The sequence below is a fragment of the Oncorhynchus mykiss genome, chromosome 7 (assembly GCF_013265735.2).
Source record: "Oncorhynchus mykiss isolate Arlee chromosome 7, USDA_OmykA_1.1, whole genome shotgun sequence".
NCBI lineage: Eukaryota > Metazoa > Chordata > Actinopteri > Salmoniformes > Salmonidae > Oncorhynchus > Oncorhynchus mykiss.
The window spans coordinates 43,986,133-44,004,734 of record NC_048571.1 but is presented as its reverse complement, the minus strand read 5'-3'; the positions used below and the strand labels follow the sequence as shown (position 1 = coordinate 44,004,734).

Sequence of the window (18,602 nt, the reverse complement as noted above, 5' to 3'; positions counted from 1 at the left end):
ATGTTGCTTCAATACATCCACATAATTTTCCTACCTCATGATGCCATCTATTTTGTGAAGTGCACCAGTCCCTCCTGCAGCAAAGCATGACCACAACATGATGCTGCCACCCCCGTGCTTCACTGTTGGGATGGTTTTCGTCGGCTTGCAAGTCTCCCCCTTTTTCCTCCAAACATAACGATGGTCATCATGCCCAAACAGTTCTATTTTTGTTTAATCAGACCAGAGGACTTTGTCCCCATGGGCAGTTGCAAACCATATGGCTGTTTTGGAGCAGTGGCTTCTTCCTTGCTGAGCAGCCTTTCAGGTTAGGTCGATATAGGGCTCATTTTACTGTGGATATAGATACTTTTGTACCTTTTTCCTCCTGCATCTTAACAAGGTCCTTTGCTCTTGTTCTGGGATTGATTTGCACTTTTTGCACCAAAGTACGTTCACCGCTAGGAGACAGAACGCATCTCCTTTCTGAGTGGTATGACAGCTGCGTGGTCCCATGGGGTTTATACCTGCGTACTATTGTTTGTACAGATGAACATGGTAACGTCAGACATTTGGAAATTGCTCCCACGAATGAACCAGACTTGTTTTCATGAGGTCTTGGCTGGTTTCTTTTGATGATATCAAGCAAAGAGGCACTGAGTTTGAAGGTAGGCCTTGAAATACATCCACAGGTACACCTCCAATTGACTGAAATTATGTCAATTAGCCTATTAGAAGCTTCCAAAGCCATGACATCATTTTTGGAATCTTCCAATAGGTTTCAGGGTACAGTCAACTTAGTGTATTTAAACTTCTGACCCACTGGAATTGTGATACAGTGAATTATAAGTGAAATAATATGTCTGTAAACAATTGTTGGAAAAAATACTTGTGTCATGCACAAAGTAGATGTCCTAACCAAACTATAGTTTGTTAGCAAGAAATGTGTGGAGTGGTTGAAAAACTAGTTTGAAACTTCTGACTTCAACTATAATTTATTCATGTTTTTTTCCACATCTCAAGCACTGCACTGTTCAGTATGAAAAACATACAGTAGACTTTCTCAGAGGAGGTGGGTTAAATACATAAGACACATTTAGGTTGACTACATTTATGTTGACTGCATTCAGTTGTGCAACTGACTAGGTATCGCCTTTTCCTTCCTCTGTGGATGACTATACTGTTGAGACTATGGATCCACATGACTTTGGGAAACAACTGTTGCTTATTAGCGTCAGCTGCAGTTGGGATAGTCAGGAGAGGTTTGCCTGAAATGTGCAGCTGTTTAAATGCCCACCAGACCTTCCCAACTATTTTAAGAGCCGTTTTTGGAAAGGAATCTTACATTTATAATTTACTATGAGAAAAATGCCCAAGGTAAAGCCTGTTAAAATCAAGTCTGCGGTTAATGACAGTTGATTATAGTCATCATTCTAGTTTTGCCAGAGAAAGTCTGTCACTGTCATGGAGGGTTTGTAGCCTAGATACTGTACTCATTATAAACTTATTTTGACGGGTTGTCCGAAAAGTTGAATGGTAAATGTTGATCAACAGTTGCAAATGGGATAGTATAAAGTCGTCAACATCAAATGGTAAAACTATGAAAGAAAGAGGGACTTACCTCACTCTGCTCCGTATCTTCCATGATAGGCGAGACAACTCGAAACAACTGGAAGAGTACTATTATTTAGGCGTTTAATCCCCCAAAATACATAGAAGTGATTTGCTTCTCCCCCCCAAAAAATGGCTGGAACAAACTCGCTTTCTAAAGTGGAACACATTTTCGTTATGCGACGCAACAATGTTGCATTGCATTCCAGAGCCACGGATCGCGTAATAAGGCATTGAGCAGTTCACGGGTTTTTAGTTCGGACATGGCTGAATACAAAAGGCGTTAGCAGACTTACTGTAGAAACACTCATCCAGCGAGACGCATGGACGACGACTCCCAAGCCAGCACTATTTCCAAACAAGGATACGTTTTTTTACAAGGCATTCTCTGACCCTTCTCTTTATAAACCTTATTTCAAAACATGATACATTTATCTATTGTATTGTTAATTTTACGTGTCATGATCGCAGTTATTTTTCGTCTGTCTCGGTATGCCACGGATCAGTGCACAGTTGGTCTCACTCCCTTCCCATCATAGGCTACCGTTATTTTTGACTGGGTGGATTGTTTCGGAGTCGTGAACGCGCAGCGGGATACCAGCGCACCATTCGCTTCTATTTTCTGGCTACAGAATAGGAAACATCGAGAAAAAATACATATACCCACGCTACCATGGCCTATGAATATGTACGTTTTTGTAGCCAACTCTCCCAATCATAGGCTTTAACATTCCTCATGTTAGTTGAATATTTTTTTATACACAGACCTACTACTTAATTAGGAAATCATCTTCATTTTGTATCGAAATAATACGGTGAATGTAACTGAATGACCGTAAGATTCTGAACTTTGCATCAACCCTTCTCCATAACAGCATAAACACTAGAGGGCGCACATATAATGCACAGCATATATGCAACAAAAGACCAAGCTGAAATTCTGATCAAGATAGGGGCGTCATTATATAAATTATAAACATAGAGCTAGCTAGTGGTCAGGATATAGTAGGATAGACAGTAGGATAAAAGTACCAAGCCTAACCACAGCCCTAACTTAACCCTAGATTCATGCCTACATCCCACTTCAACCATTACTTAACACTAGCTTCATGCCTACGTCCCAGTTTAACCCTAACTTAACCCTAGCTTCATGCCTACATCCCACTGCAACCCTAACTTAACCCTAGCTTCATGCCTACATCCCACTTCAACCATAACTTAACCCTAGCTTCATGCCTACGTCCCAGTTCAACCCTAACTTAACCCTAGCTTCATGCCTACATCCCACTTCAACCCTAACTTAACCCTAGCTTCATGCCTACACCCCACTTCAACCCTAACTTAACCCTAGCTTCATGCCTACGTCCCAGTTCAACCCTAACCCTAGTATCAGCCTAATATTGGCATAACCATTATGTTCAACCCTGGCTCAAACCTTAACCTAACCCCTCCAAATAGGGCTCCCCCACCTCTGAATTCCCAATTTAACGGTGCTAAACCTAGAATTTAGCAGAATTTCTACATTGTCCACTTGACCCAATTTCCACTAGATAACACAGCCACAAGCAGCTTTCCCATTTTGACAACAGATGCAGCTCTGTTGGGAGACATCAATAAGTGAATATCACAGCCAATCACATCACTGGAGGGTTAGTAATACTGTGAAACACTATCATTCCACTACCTTTGCAGCTATATTATGGCATTTTTCAACAACAACAAAAAACCTGTATGCAACCATAGACCAAGCTGCAATTCAGATCAAAATAGGGGGTCATTATATCCCAAAATAAACATCAGTGTTCAGTTTAATGGAATTTAATTACATTGAATTTTATCAAGGCACTTTATGGAAAAATGTACATTTGTTAATTTGGTGTTTTTTTTTAGATTGTTCTATTTTATTGTATGTTTGTTGTCAAATATTGCCTTTACATTCAAATAAAGCAGATTTCGTGAAAACATTTTTGTTTGTCTTATTGTGTTAACTTTTAGCCTACTTGTTTAGGTTTCTTGTGTGGTCTCAGTTTTCCCACTCACTAGGAATCAAAAGTGGTCTCTAATGAGAAGTAATTTCCTCCCATTGACTGAATCCAGCCTGGCAACAGTAGCTGTACTGTACTAGAGACAGACTAACCCAGAATGGGTTATACAGTACATCTCCCATATTCCCACACAGTTGCCCCTAGATCAAAGCAATGGATCACTTTAAACAGGTAGTCTACTCAACTATAGTGTGACTTTGGATACAACTTGACAAAACAAATACATGAGGTAAATTGCTCCTGACAAATGCAATAATAATGTATGTTGCTATGACAGTTAAGATTCTTCTGTCTCTATAAACTGATACTGAACACATACATTACATCCTTCTACTCTTACAATTTGCTGCAGGGTTATGGAACAGATCGAAAGCAAAGTATGAATTATTCCCCATTGTATGTATACCATGCCAACATACGAATGTAATGTTTACAATATGTAGCTTTTCATGTGATTGACTCGGTTCATGACTGTGGGTGGGTCCAGTGCAGTGGGTAGTCAGTAGTAATTTTTAGTCAGTTGGTCCAGACTGTAGACTTTGGGGGAGGGCAGAGGAAATGGAAGTTTAAAACTCCCCCTGTATCCCACTCTGCATTCCAACCCCTGTCTTTCTCTAAATTTTAGAGACCGAGTGTGGGAGAAGACGAAGTGTAGAGGGGGAGGAGATTGGCATCTGTGAGAAAAGCCCGATTGCAGCAGAAGACAGGGCTGCTGAGGGTTACAGAACCAGCCACTTGGCCCCTGGAACTGAAATTTGCAATCTAAGGTAAGTCGCAATATCAAGGCTTTGAACTTGACTTGACAGTCTTGATAAATCTTTGGTTATAGTGATATCTATTGTGTTTTTGCTTTGATTTAACAGTGACACAAATATACTATATACCAAAATCATTATGTGTGTTTTGAAATATATACTTTTAAAATGGTTATTCTCAATCTAGAGTGTAATGTTATCAGAGTCAATGTACTTTGTTTTCACGGCACGGTTCCCTTTCAGCCACTCACTCGGTGTAACATACTATGAGGAGTCAATGTCAATGACCGATCATATTCACCTGATGAAAACTGAAATCACGCCCAACAGGCCAATGGATGCTGAGCCTGCCCTCGGAAGCCTTCCTGGTTATAATACCAGGCTCGCATTCATTTCCTCAATTCTTCGCTCCTCAGCTCACCTAAAGGGAGAAAGGGTCACACAATCTACAAACTTTTCAAGGACACAAAGATTGCAATTTTCGGCTTCAACTTAGGTGTCTGTTATTGGGGAGAGAGTACTGGTACCACTAAATGTTATGAGTTTTGGGTGTTGGTATTGGTTTTTGTGTTTGATAAATGTCAACTTCTTTCTGTTCTTTCTGCTCTGCTTGTTCAGCTAATGCTTCCTTGCTTGGGTAGGATTTTTGTTTGCTAAAAACCCACTACTTTCTGCTCTGCTTGTGTAACCAGTGCTTCCTTGCTTGAGTAAGATGGCCAGTGGTAAGAGTAAAGGCTAACCAGCTGAGTTTTAACCTCCGACCGTACCCTAGGGCATACTCACAAGTGTTGTCCTGTTTGCCTGGGGTGGAAATACGCTCAGTAGGCCTTTGGGTCGGACCAGTGAAGGGTCTTACGATGAAACCAGTGAAGGGTGTTCCGATGAAACCAGTGAAGGGTCTTCCGATGAAACCAGTGAAGGGTCTTACGATGAAACCAGTGAAGGGTCTTCCGATGAAACCAGTGAAGGGTCTTCCGATGAAACCAGTGAAGGGTCTTACGATGAAACCAGTGAAGGGTCTTACGATGAAACCAGTGAAGAGTCTTACGATGAAACCAGTGAAGGGTCTTCCGATGAAACCAGTGAAGGGTCTTCCGATGAAACCAGTGAAGGGTCTTCCGATGAAACCAGTGAAGGGTCTTCCGATGAAACCAGTGAAGGGTCTTACGATGAAACCAGTGAAGGGTCTTCCGATGAAACCAGTGAAGGGTCTTCCGATGAAACCAGTGAAGGGTCTTCCGATGAAACCAGTGAAGGGTCTTACGATGAAACCAGTGAAGGGTCTTCCGATGAAACCAGTGAAGGGTCTTACGATGAAACCAGTGAAGGGTCTTACGATGAAACCAGTGAAGGGTCTTACGATGAAACCAGTGAAGGGTCTTACGATGAAACCAGTGAAGGGTCTTACGATGAAACCAGTGAAGGGTCTTACGATGAAACCAGTGAAGGGTCTTACGAGCCTGGTTGGCTCAAGGGCAGCTCTGGGGCAGCCTAAAGCCCCAGCTTTGGATTTGGTGGTGGAGAGTGAACCATTGGTGGTTAATCCACCTTTGATTGAGCTGTGTCGTCGGGTGGCAGATCACCTGGAGATGGATTGGGTGTCTTCTCCCCCGCAGCAGAGTTCCTCCAGGTTTGGGAGAAGGTACCTCCTGTCCCTTCAGCGCAGTGAAGCATCACTTACCCCTGTATAAAGATTTTCGCCGATGAGCTAAAGGCGACCTGGGATTCCCCTCATTCAGCCAGGCTGGTGCTACCAGGTTATAGCGAGTTAGTGATTGTAGAGGGTATGAAGAGGGCGGGGCACATTTGCAGTCTGATGGATGGAAAACTGGTGAGAAACTGAGCTCCAGATGCTAACAACGGGGCTAATCCTAGCAGGGTGCTTACGAATAAACCGTGCCGGCAGATCAGATGGACAAAGTGTACCAGGGTGAGGGGTGTGCCGGCCCGGTCATTGAATGTGGTCACAATGCTGCAGATGTATCATATCGATTTGCTGCAGGAGCTGAATGCGACTGTGGAGGTGGGGAAGCCAGTTTCAGAGCTTCTCAACAAAATCCGTGCTACGGCTGATTTTGTGCTGCGTCTGTCCCACTGTACTATCCTAGTTGGGGGGAAAGTATGGTAGCAGCGGTGGTGGCTCAGCGGCACCTCTGGTTGACATTGTCCTGGATTCCTGAGAGGGACAGGCATATGTATTTTGATGAGCCAGTTTCACCAAAAGGTTGTTTAGCTTGGCTATGGAGTTCTAACAGGCCCCTTTCAGGGAGAAACAAAAACAGGATGTAGCTCTACGGGTCTTTTTCCAATGAAGATCCTTCACCGGGGCACCTCGGCAGTTCCCGAGGCGTGATGGGAAGGGTCTAGGCCAGAGGCAGGATGCTCCAGGCCAGGGGGCGGCTTCGAGGTTCTGGGCAGTGGCGGACGTCTTGGCACAGGCGCCATGCTTGGTCAAAGGAGACCAGGGTGAAAGAAGCAGACCTCACAACCCTAGCTGGAGGAGGCGTGTTTTTGGGGCCCTCACCAAGCATTTACGGTGACAACAGTGCTCCCAAGTGGCTCGGTCAATGGGGGCAAGTTACTTGTTGCCAAAGTCCCCAAACCCAGTGTGATCCGGGTATCAGAACGGCAGTACCATGAAAGCACATTGTTTCTACCCAAGATTCCTCGGTGTTCAGGGGCATTGAGAGTGTGGTATCGTCCAGGTGTGTGCATTCCGCACATTCAGACGCACGGTTGTGGTGGATATGAAAACAAGCATGACAACAAAAAAAATATTATCCCTATCATTCAGGAGATAATGTTTAGGAAACTGGCAGCGTGATCTGTCCAGTGGCTGGCATGCACAGTTTCACTGGTTAATGAGGACGGCGACGAGGGGGTACTGTCTGCAGTTCGCTGTGCATCCTCCTCCTTTTCGTGGCATCATTATGTCAATGGTCCCCGAGGTCCTAGCGTCTATCTTGAGAGAGATTTCCTCTCTCAAAAGCAGGCTATTCGGGTGGTCCCTATGTCTGAAGTACAGAGCGGTTGGTACAGCCGGTACTTCTTAGTTCCCAAGAGAGATGGAACGTTGTGTCCCATCCTGGACTTCTGTGTTTTTAAACAAGCACCTCAAGGTTTGCAAGTTCAAAATGCTCACACTCCTCTGGCTATTGTTGTCTGTGCGTCCCATCGATTGGTTCAAATCCGTAAATCTGAAGGATGGGTATTTTCATGTGGCTAAACATCCTCCTCACAGAAAGTTTCTGAGGTTTAATTTCGAGGGTGTGGCCTATGAGTTTCTGGTCCTGCCTTTTGGGCTCTCCCTATCACCCGCACCTTTTCTGTGGTGGTGGAGCCGGCTTTGGCACCGGTGTGTTGCCAGGGCTATGAGTATTGGCCTATCTGGGTGATTGGCTGGTCGTAGCGGTGTCGAGGGAACCGGAGGAGCTCCACACATTGGTTTCCCATATTCAGTCTCTGAATCACAAGAAAAGTTGTTTGACGCCGGCTCAGCGCATTCAGTTTCTGGGTGTCGTTCTGGACTCGGTTCTGAATCATGCGTTTTTGTCCCAACAGAGGAGGGTCGCATACCGGCTCTGTCTGGCAAGGTTTCAGCTAGAGCACTCTCTGCCTTTTCGCTTGTGCCTGATGACCTCTATGATAGCTCTGGTGTCTCTGGGACTTCTGTTGATGCGACTGTTTCAGTGTTGGGTTCAAGGTATCCCCGTGGTGCCTAAGGGACCCGTGACTGCTGTTGCAGGGGATTCTCATGGGCCAGGTAGTGTTCAGCAGGGTGATCACGACAGATGCATCCTTACTGGGATGGGGAGCGCTGTGTGTGGGCTACTCGGAAAGAGGAATTTGGTCAACAGCGCAAAGAGCGCAGCATATCAATTACCTAGAGCTCCTGACTGTTTTGCTAGCGCTGAGGTGTTTCCTTTCGATGTTGGAAGGCCAGAATGTGATGGTAAGGTCCAACAACAGGACGGTGGTGGCGTACATCAACAGGCATGGGGGTGGCAAGGTCTCTCTCACTCCTACACATGGCCTGTTATCTGCTCGAATGGAGCAGTGCGCATTTCCTGTTGCCCAGGGCGACGTATCTTCCTGGATCTCTCAACGTGGGTGATAGAGAATCATTGTACCATCTAAACCGCTGTGAAATATATTGTATTTTCAGCTGTTTCAAGCTGGTGTACAAAATCACACAAAAAAGATGCAAAAACTAAACTTATGAACTGGAAGCATAGAAATAGTGCACATAGAACAGATCTACCGCTTCTTAAACTTGCTTTCAATTAGAATGACAGATCTATAACACAGATGTGAATTTGGTCAGGTCTCCCAAAAAGTTACATATTGCAGCTTTAAGTGTGTGTTATTGAACAGTAAGTTGCATTTCATGTCACTGTTTACATTATATTAGTCATGCACATGTCGAGTTTAGCACATATTATTTCCCTCAGAGTTTACTCTGTGTAATCCTGTGTAGTCAGCAGCTAAATGTGTTAATAAGCTAAGTAAGCTAGCATTGTGTATCTGTAGCACTTCATATTGTGCATATGCATAGAGAACATGTGTATAGCATCATTCCCTTAGTTACCGCTTACATGCAAGTTCTGACTGAAAACTGGTGTAAGCAGACCACTATCTCAAATCTACTGCTGATAATCTGAATAATCCTTCCAAATCTTGGCAAGTAGTTGTAAATCTGACATCCTAGAGGTGTGCCTCAAGGATCAATTTTAGGTCCACTGTTGTTAAGTATCTACATCAACAACATTGGGAGACATTGAGACAGCTGATGTACATTTTTATGTGGATGACACTGTTCTCTATTCAAGCAGCAGTAGTTTGACTTTGGCTTAAAAACGAACTCAAATGGCTTTTAACATCATTCAACAGAATCTGTACGATTTGAAGCTTGTTCTGAATTGCTCTAAAACAAAATACATGTTATTTTTCCAATACTAAACACTCTGAAAATCATGTCATTACTACCTTGAAAAGGAAGTCTACAGAGCAAGTAAAGACAAATATCTAGGAGTTTGGGCGGATGAGAAGCTGAGCTTCACTAATCATGTTGAGGGCCTGGTAAAGAAGATCAAATTGAGAACAGTTTTTTTCCAGGCTTGTTTTTCTTTGGAGGCCAGATAAGAGCTGCTACGGTGTACATTCCTGTCTATCTTCGACTACCGTGATGGTATTTATATGCAGACCTCAAGCACTACCCTGAAGGCACTTGATTCCGTGTATCACGCAGCTCTTAGGTTTATTACTGACCAAAAGCGTCTGACACGCCACTGTGACCTCTATAGTGCTGTCAGCTGGTCTTCGCTGACTCTACGTCGGCTTTAACATTGGTATGCTATGATCAATAAGGCCATTTTTGGAAGACTGTCACTTGATCTCTGTTCTTATTTGACAAGGTCAGAACATAAATACCAGTTACAGTCTCACTCCTACTTACTTCTAACGGTCCCTAAAATCAGAACGGATCATTGCAAAAAAGTGTTTTAACTACTCAGCTCGGTGGTCTTGGAATTCTCTCCAGAACAGCTTGAAACCCCAGGATCTTCTTACTGAGGAATGTGATTGTCATTCGGACTTGGTGCGGTGGTACATTGGATTTACTAGTTCATCTATGGCGCTTGTATGTCTCTGTCATTTAAATGCATTTGTGTCTTCCTAAAAACAAACCTATGTGCCTATGTCTGTAAGTTGTTACAGTTGGTCTGATATTTGTCCGTGGTAGTCCTTTATTAGTGGACAACGGGTCACAACAATAACCGTCATTTCAGTCATACTGCATGAGGAGTTATTGTACACCCGTCTATTAAATGGATGTATGCTTTTGCACACTATTTGGGTTAAGATAGCACTTTAGCGTGCCTTTCCAGTGTATTAATCCAGTTAGCATTTCGTAGTTAGTCAAGCCTAACATGGCGCCGGCGCATGTTACTTCGGTGATTGTGTTGTGTCCCACCCTTTCCGATGTCTTTATGGGATTCAGTGAGATTCCATCCATTCGGTTATTAGTAATGGTGTAGTCATTCATGTGTTATTGCCAACTAGTGGTGCTTTAGTTTAAGCCTTTCATGTGTAATAACCTGTTATAGTGATGTCATATAGTCCATATTTGTCATGCAATGTCATTGTATAATAGCTGTATATCATTCCTGATTTTGATGGCACTTTAGTTATCTGCTTCCTCCTATAGGAAAACCACACATACACACACATCCACACACGCCTTCACACCCAAGTGTGCCTTGTGTCAAGCCGTAGCTCTGTACACGCTGTGCTGCCTTCATACGATGCTGTTACATACGGTCTATCTTGAAGTAAACTGCAAGTCAACTATTCACTGTGTCTTCCCATCAGTGCATCCTGACCGAGGCCCAGATGCAAGCACGCCCATACCAAACCAGCAACCTAAGAATAATACACCTTTAGCCCTCCACTACATTGTGGTCCGTTCAAACCTGGTTAAAGTGTTTACTCTGATCATCCACGGCGCCATGCCTAACCTTATCCTAGTTGTAGTACCTCAGCAGAGTATTCACAGTATTCACAGTATGCACAGTATGCACAGTATTCACATGGGAAAGAAAACGACCTTCAGCCTCTTATTGAGGGAGCTGCCAAGACAACACTCCTCTCCACCCAGTCCCTTCCTCTCCAGCCAGGCCAGATGGGACACAACTCCAGACGAGTGGGAGACCTTCAGAGAGTACAGGTTCGTCCCAGACTCCCATCTGAGCCACGAGAACAGAGGGACAGTCTCACTCAGCTACGTGAGCAACAAGAAGAGACCTCATACCCCAGTCCATAGCTAGACTCTCTCCCACTAAGCCAGCCTCTACAGAGTCCTCATCCTGAGGCATCCCTGCAGCAGAGAGAGTTCTGCCGACACCACCACGGCCCGCATCAGTGCTTGCTGAGCATGTGGAGCCATCACCCAATGAAGAGGATAAGGCTTGTGATGGACAGTATGACAACTGTGAGTTGACTGACCCTCCAATGTGGCCTTCAGCATGTGATGAGTCACTTCTGCCTTGTCATCAGAGTGGCACTCCAAGCCTACAGTGCAGCTACCAAGAGCCTCCTCCAGCAGCAGCTGAATTGTCTCAGTCCCGGCACTCACCACACCTGTCTGAAGGATATTCATCCATTAGTGGTCCAGCTAAGAGACATACTGTACCTACCTATCAGCTCCCAAACATTTCCAGTGTGGAGAACCAGCCCGCTGATGGTGCCAGGGTGTATCTACCTGTCCCTGCCACTGGTTCTCATTTTGCCCTCAGCATGGGTATCCATCCTGTTCCTGACAAGGTGTTCCAGTCTGCCACCGTTAGCCAACAGTAGCCTGCAGCCAGCTGCTGTTCCAGAGTGGCCACCCTCTCCAGCTACAGAGCATCAGTCAGCAGTCAGCCATCGTGGAGCTCTAGACCACCAGTATCTCTTCCACCAGCTGTAGCCCAGGGATCCTCAGCCCCTGTCCCAGTATCTCTTCCACCAGCTGTAGCCCAGGGGCCACCACCTGTCTCTAAGCTAAGAGTCATCCCTGTTCCAGTTAGGGGGGCTTCAGAAGCCAACAACAAGCCCCCACCTGCTCCTGATGAGGCGCACAGCTCATCTCCAGCCACGGTCCCTCCCATGTTGCTAGGACTACAGTACTACAGTAAGTCTTACAGGTCCTCTTACAGATTGTATATCACCATAGTATGTCATACCGAGTGACCAACTGAAAGTGAACGTACAGTTTTGAATATAACTACTGTTCCCTAAAGGAGGGAGCGAGGTATAACATATTTTGGCCCCGCGCCGTCAGGGGGTTTGGGCTTTCTGAAGAGTGGTACTGAATTGATGAAATACATGCGAGCATCTGTATTATAGCCAGGAAGGCGGGGCTTCCGAGGGCTGTCTCGGCATCAATTGGCCCATTGGGAGTGATTTCAGTTTTCTTCAGGTGAATATGATTGGTCGTTGACTCCCCATAGTATTTTTTTGCCTCATTCCCTCCTTCAGGGAACAGTAGCTATATTCATAACTGTACATTCTCCCTCCTACTATGTTAATTCCTCAGGTTTGCTCCTCTTCGTACTAGGTAAGTACTACATAAACAGTACAGTTTACCTCAGCAGTGAAAAAGCCTAATGCCAACCCGATAAAGAATGTGACGAGACACATACCTTTTAGAATAGTCATCACCAATCCAATGGGAAAAAATCTCCCTCTCACTATTTCACGCAGGGGAACATGTATGTGTTGTATTTGAATTTAGAAAGGAGAAGAACAGTACACACACACACAGTCTGCTCTATTCTGCAACTGAATGTCTGAACCTAGTCCTCCATTGGCATTCATCCCATAAACAGGCGCTGTCAGAATGGGCCAGCTTGAATGGGCAAGCTAGAGGAGACTGCGAAATGAACTCCTCTCAAGAAATACTCTTATTCCAGCCATTTGTTGTTGAATGGTGATGCATATTAGATTATTTACAGTATGAGGATGGGGATGGGATATAACCTTGTCCTGCATTGCTTCTAGACATCTGTATATATGTGCACAGGCTCACAGGAAAGGCATACGTCTACATACAGTTGAGGTCGGAAGTTTACGTACACTTAGTTTGGAGTCATTAAAACTCCACAAATTTCTTGTTAACAAACTATAGTTTTGGCAAGTCGGTTAGGACATCTACTTTGTGTATGACACAAGTAATTTTTCCAACAATTGTTAACAGACAGATTATTTCACTTATAATTCACTGTATCACAATTCCAGTGGGTCAGAAGTTTCCATACACTAAGTTCACTGTGCGTTAAAACAGCTTGGAAAATTCCAGAAAATGATGTCATGGCTTTAGAAGTTTCTGATAGGCTAATTGACATAATTTGAGTCAATTGGAGATGTACCTGTGGATTTATTTCAAGGCCTACCTTCAAACTCAGTGCCCCTGTGCTTGACATCATTGGAAAGTCAAACAAAATCAGGCAAGACCTCAGAAAAAAAATTGTAGACCTCCACAAATCTGGTTCATCCTTGGGAACAATTTCCAAACGCCTGAAGGTACCACGTTCATCTGTACTAACAATAGTACGCAAGTATAAACACCATGGGACCATGCAGCCGTCATACCGCTCAGGAAGGAGACGTGTTCTTTCTCCTAGAGATTAATGTACTTTGGTGCGAAAAGTGCAAAACAATCTCAGAACAACAGCAAAGGACCTTGTTAAGATGCTGGAGGAAAAAGGTACAAAAGTATCTACATCCACAGTAAAATGAGGCCAATATCGACATAACCTGAAAGGCCACTCAGCAAGGAAGAAGCCACTGCTCCAAAACCGCCATAAAAAAGGCAGACTACGGTTTGTAACTGCACATGGGGACAAAGATCATACTTTTTGGAGAAATGTCCTCTGGTCTGATGAAACAAAAAATAGAACTGTTTGACCATAATGATCATTGTTATGTTTGGAGGACAAAGGGGGAGGCTTGCAAGCCAAAGAACACCATCCCAACCGTGAAGCACGGGGGTGGCAGCATCATGTTGTGGGGGTGCTTTGCTGCAGGAGGGACTAGTGCACTTCACAAAATAGATGGCATCATGAGGTAGGAGAAATTATGTGGATATATTGAAGCAACATCTCAAGACGTCAGTCAGGAAGTTAAAGCCTGGTCGCAAATGGGTCTTCCAAATGGACAATGACCCCAAGCATACTTCCAAAGTTGTGGCAAAATGGCTTAAGGCCAACAAAGTGCGAGCAAGGAGATCTACTAACCTAGTTATACCAGCTCTGTCAGGAGGAATGGGCCAAAATTCACCCAACTTATTGTGGGAAGCTTGTGGAAGACTACCCGAAACGTTTGACCAAAGTTAAACAATTTAAAGGCAATGCTACCAAATACTAATTGAGTGCATGTAAACTTCTGACCCACTGGGAATGTGATGAAATAAATAAAAGCTGAAATAAATAATTTTCTCGACTGCTATTATGACATGTCACATTCTTCAAATAAAGTGGTGATCCTAACTGACCTAAGACCAGGAATCTTTACTAGAATTAAATGTCAGGAAAAACCGAGTCTAAATATATTTGTCTAAGGTGTATGTAAACTTCCGATTTCAACTGTACATGTTTCTAGTCTGATTGAAATGATAATAGTAATAATAGTAGCAGCAGACAGGGGTTTCAGACAAGTGACGGGACATTTACTTCCTAAACCTACAGCATGTTGGAGCTCTGCTATGTTCTTCAAACGCAGTTCAGGCTCTCTAGATTCCCCTGACTTATTCCCCTGACTAAGATGCCTGTGGTGGGTTGATAGATAGGCAGAGAGAGATAATCACTGCAGGCATATGTTGAGGAGCATGATGAAAGTGAACATGTTTCCCCCTGAGAGAGCGATAGAGAGAGAGAGCGATAGAGAGAGAGCGATAGAGAGAGAGAGAGCCAGAGTATTTCAGGCAACTATCTCAAGACTCTGTCTATGTCCAGGACCCCTGGGTGTGGCCTCAGTGGAAGCTCCCAGCAGCAGCCATCATGGTTCTCCTGCTCATGTCTGTGACTGTGCTGCATCTGCTCACTCTGGCCATGCTGTTCATCGCTACCATGGAGAAGGTGAGACACTCTCCACTGTTAGCCAATCTCAACAACTAACAAAGTTCGTGTGAGAGAGGTAGAACAATTATTGTTATCAATCAATAATAACAAACCTTCTGGCATTGACAACTTAGATGGAAAGCTACTGAGGATGGTAGCTTACTCTATGGCCACTCCTATCTGTCATATCTTTAATCAGAGTCTAGAGGGAGTTGCACCACTGCACCATTCGGGGGGCTCACGAATGGTGCAGCGGTCTAAGGCACTGCATCTCAGTGCTAGAGGCATCACTACAGACCCTGGTTTGAATCCAGGCTGTATCACAACCGACCGTGATTGGGAGTCCCATGACTGGGAGTCCCATTGTGCGGTGCACAATTGGCCCAGCGTCGTCCAGGTTTAGCCTATGTAGACCATCATTGTAAATAAGACTTTGTTCTTAACTGACTTGCCTAGTTAAATAAAGGTTAAATAAAAATAATAATATATAAAAAATTGTCCTCAGGCATGGAGGGAAGCCAAAGGAATTCTGCTACCCAAGAGTGGTAAAACAACCTTTACTGGTTCTAACAGCAGACGTTTCTGCCAGCTCTTAGCAAACTATTGTAAAAATTGTGTTTGCCCAAATACAATGCTTTTTCTCTGACACACACACTTACCCCACCAGACATGCCACCACGGGTCTTTCACAGTCCCCAAATCCAGAACAAATTCAAGAAAGTGTACATAACTTTATGGAGACATTATTGCATGGAACTCCCTTCCATCTCATATTGCTTAAATGAACAGCAACCTTTTTTTGAAACAGATAAAGCAACACCTCACAACGACTCTCCCTTATTTGACCTAGTTATGTTGTGTGTATGTATTGATATGTAGGCCATGTGTGCCATTTTTACATGTATGTAGTTCTGTCTTTGAGCTGTTCTTGTCTATTAATGTTCTGTAATATGTCATGTTTCATGTTTTGCGTGGACCCCAGGAAGCGTAGCTGCTGCTTTCGCAACAGCTAATGGGGATCCTAATAAAATACCTAATCCGACTCTGCAGCACTCCCTTTTCCTGGCATATGTTGCTGATATGAGTATCAAAGGCTGAAGAGAGAAACTACAACAACGTTGAATATCAACCTACGGATAGCACTATGGTGCTTAAGATAAACCTACCGGGACCTTATATAATATGCAGGAATTTAATTTATGGATATCCAATCACATCGAAAGCTCTGAAGGAATCCAACAGTGGGACGTAGCCAACCCACTTTTATGATATGGGCGGATTGCCTGCTGAACTAAACCTTTCTTCTATTGTGTGTCTCGCTCTAGTCCTGGTGGGTCTGGACCGATGCTGAGATCACAGACCTCTGGTATAACTGCATTCATGACAACGCAACGGGAAACTGGCTGTGTGCTGCCTCTAATGAAAATGGTAAATAAAATAGGACGTTTTATCCAGGCTACGTGTGGTCTTTAGGATCTAGTCTACATGTGAATGAGGATGTCACTTCATGTCACCACTTCCCATCGTTATTCTGTGTAATTATGCCTTTGAGTGATCATGTGCATGATGTTTGTGTTTTGTGTTTCCAATGTAGTCTTTATACTCAATGTGTCTGTCTATGTGTTGTCCCAATGACATGGAGTCTTATGGCTCATCTCTTGTTCCTCCAGACTGGTTGCAGGCTGTCCAAGCCCTGATGGTCTTCTCTGTGGTCTTCTCCTCTATCTCCTTCCTGGTCTTCCTGGGTCAGCTCTTCACCTTGTCTAAAGTCGGGCTCTTCTATTTCACAGGCCTTTGTCAGGTCTTCGCAGGTACTGTACTGGACCAGAACTTACCAGTTTATGGCAGCCAGTTATTTTGTGTGTGTACTTACTGTATATTATTTTAGAGGGTTTGTCATTAACCTAGATAAGTTGCTTCCTCATTCTCTGTTAATTGTGGTTGTTGATTCACACACGTCTATTCTCTGAAGATAATTTACCCTCCCTGTCCTCTGTCTGCTTTGCTCCTTCAGGTTTCACATCATTTGCCGCCTCGCTCATCTTCACGTTCCACCGTAAGGAGATCCTGCAGGACTCTAGAGACCTAAGCATGGGTCACTTTGGCTACTGCTTCATCCTGGCATGGTCCTGTGTACCCCTCCTGCTCTTCAGTGGAGTTCTGTATGTCCACCTGCGCAAGAGGCAGTGAGCCAAGACTGACGTGAGGTCAATCAGCAGCATCATTCAATATTACTTGGTACTGTCATCCTGTTATCACTCGACTGTGGTGAACAACAACAGAGACGCAATGTACGATGAAAGAGAGGTCTTTATTTTCTCTGTAATATATTTCCAATGGGATTTACATACACTACATTACCAAAAGTATGTGGACACCTGCTCATCGAACACCTCATTCCAAAATCATGGGCATTAATATGGAGTTGGTCCCCCCCCTTTGCTGCAATAACAGCATCAACTCTTCTGGGAAGCATTTCCACTATATGTTGGAACATTGCTGGAGGGACTTGCTTCCATTCAGCTACAAGAGCATTGGTGAGATCCGGCACTGATGTTGGGCAATTATGCTTTGCTCACAGTCAGCATTCCAATTCATCCCACAGGAGTTAGATGGGGGCTCTGTGCAGGCCAGTCAAGTTCTTCCACACTGATCTCGACATAGCATTTCTGTATGGACCTTGCTTTGTGCACGGGGTCATTGTCATGCTGAAACAGGAAAGGGCCTTCCCCAATCTGTAGCCACAAAGTTGGAAGCACAGAATCGTCTAGAATGTCATTGTATGCTGTTGTGTTAAGATTTCTCTTCACTGGAACTAAGGGGCCGAGCCCAAACCATGAAAAACAGCCCCAGACTATTATTCCTCCTCCACCAAACTTTACAGTTGGTACTATGCATTGGGGCAGGTAGTGTTCTCCTGGCATCCACCAACCCCAGAGTCGTCCATCGGACTGCCAGATGGTGAAGAGGGATTTATCACTCCAGAGAATGCGTTTCCACTGCTCCAGAGTAGTCAAATGGCGGAAAGCTTTACACCACTCCAGCAGACGCTTGGCCTTGAGCATGGTGATTTTAGGCTTGTGTGTGGCTGCTCGGGCATGGAAACCAATTTCATGAAGATCCAGACAAACAGTTCTTGTGCTGACGTTGCTTCCAGAAGCAGTTTGGAACTCGGTAGTGAGTGTTGCAACTGAGGACAGAATTTTTATAAGCTACGCCCTTCAGCACTCGGCGGTCCCGTTCTGTCAGCTTGTGTGGCCTACCACTTCGCGGCTGAGCCGTTGTTGCTCCTAGACATTCCACTTCACAATGACAGCACTTACAGTTGACCGGGGTAGCTCTAGCATTGCAGAAATTTGACAAACTGACTTGTTGGAAAGTTAGCATCCTATGACCGTGCCACGAGAGCTGTCAGTAAGGTCGTTCTTCTGCCAACGTTTGTCTATGGAGATTGCATGGCTGTGTGCTAAATTTGATACACCTGTTAGCAACGGGTGTGGCTGAAATAGCCATACCCACTAATTTGAATGGGTGTCCACATACTTCTATATATACAGTATATAGTGCATGTATTGTGTGCATACTATTACTGTATCTGTGAAATACACTTTTTCTCA

The 18,602-nt window shown here is 44.3% G+C and overlaps 2 protein-coding genes across 9 annotated transcripts in view; one reads left to right on the top strand and one right to left on the bottom strand.

Moving 5' to 3' along the window:
• si:dkey-264d12.5 (myosin-11) overlaps nucleotides 1-2,179 on the bottom strand; it is a 32,588-nt gene extending 30,409 nt beyond the window's left edge. For 3 of the 7 annotated variants that reach the window (XM_021609368.2, XM_021609371.2, XM_021609373.2), the window contains exons 1-2: nucleotides 1,887-2,178; nucleotides 1,601-1,648 (exon numbers count right to left, since the gene is read on the bottom strand). In XM_021609368.2, the coding sequence (XP_021465043.2) occupies nucleotides 1,601-1,648; nucleotides 1,887-1,901 (63 nt within the window). In that variant the 5' untranslated portion in view covers nucleotides 1,902-2,178. Of the gene's footprint in view, nucleotides 1-1,600 lie in introns of all 7 variants that reach the window. The other 4 variants (XR_002474165.2, XM_021609372.2, XM_021609369.2 and 1 more) reach the window with 3 other exon arrangements.
• Nucleotides 2,180-4,169: 1,990 nt separating this feature from the next.
• si:dkey-264d12.4 (epithelial membrane protein 3) lies at nucleotides 4,170-17,447 on the top strand. Of its 2 annotated transcripts, none has more exons than XM_021609365.2 (5): nucleotides 4,170-4,402; nucleotides 14,881-15,003; nucleotides 16,311-16,413; nucleotides 16,656-16,796; nucleotides 17,000-17,447. In XM_021609365.2, the coding sequence occupies exons 2-5, from the start codon at nucleotides 14,926-14,928 to the stop codon at nucleotides 17,173-17,175; spliced, it is 498 nt and encodes a 165-aa protein (XP_021465040.1). In that variant the 5' UTR covers nucleotides 4,170-4,402; nucleotides 14,881-14,925; the 3' UTR covers nucleotides 17,176-17,447. The 2 variants fall into 2 exon arrangements, with proteins under 2 accessions (XP_021465040.1, XP_021465042.1); XM_021609367.2 differs by lacking the exon at nucleotides 4,170-4,402 and adding an exon at nucleotides 8,736-12,485.
• The last annotated feature ends 1,155 nt before the right edge of the window (nucleotides 17,448-18,602 follow it).

Coding starts and splice junctions, on each gene's coding strand:
- si:dkey-264d12.4 (XM_021609365.2), top strand. CDS start 14,926: ATGGTTCTCCTGCTCATGTCTGTGACTGTGCTGCATCTGCTCACTCTG. Junction 15,004..16,310: donor TCATCGCTACCATGGAGAAG/GTGAGACACTCT, acceptor GTCTCGCTCTAG/TCCTGGTGGGTCTGGACCGA. Junction 16,414..16,655: donor TGCTGCCTCTAATGAAAATG/GTAAATAAAATA, acceptor TTGTTCCTCCAG/ACTGGTTGCAGGCTGTCCAA.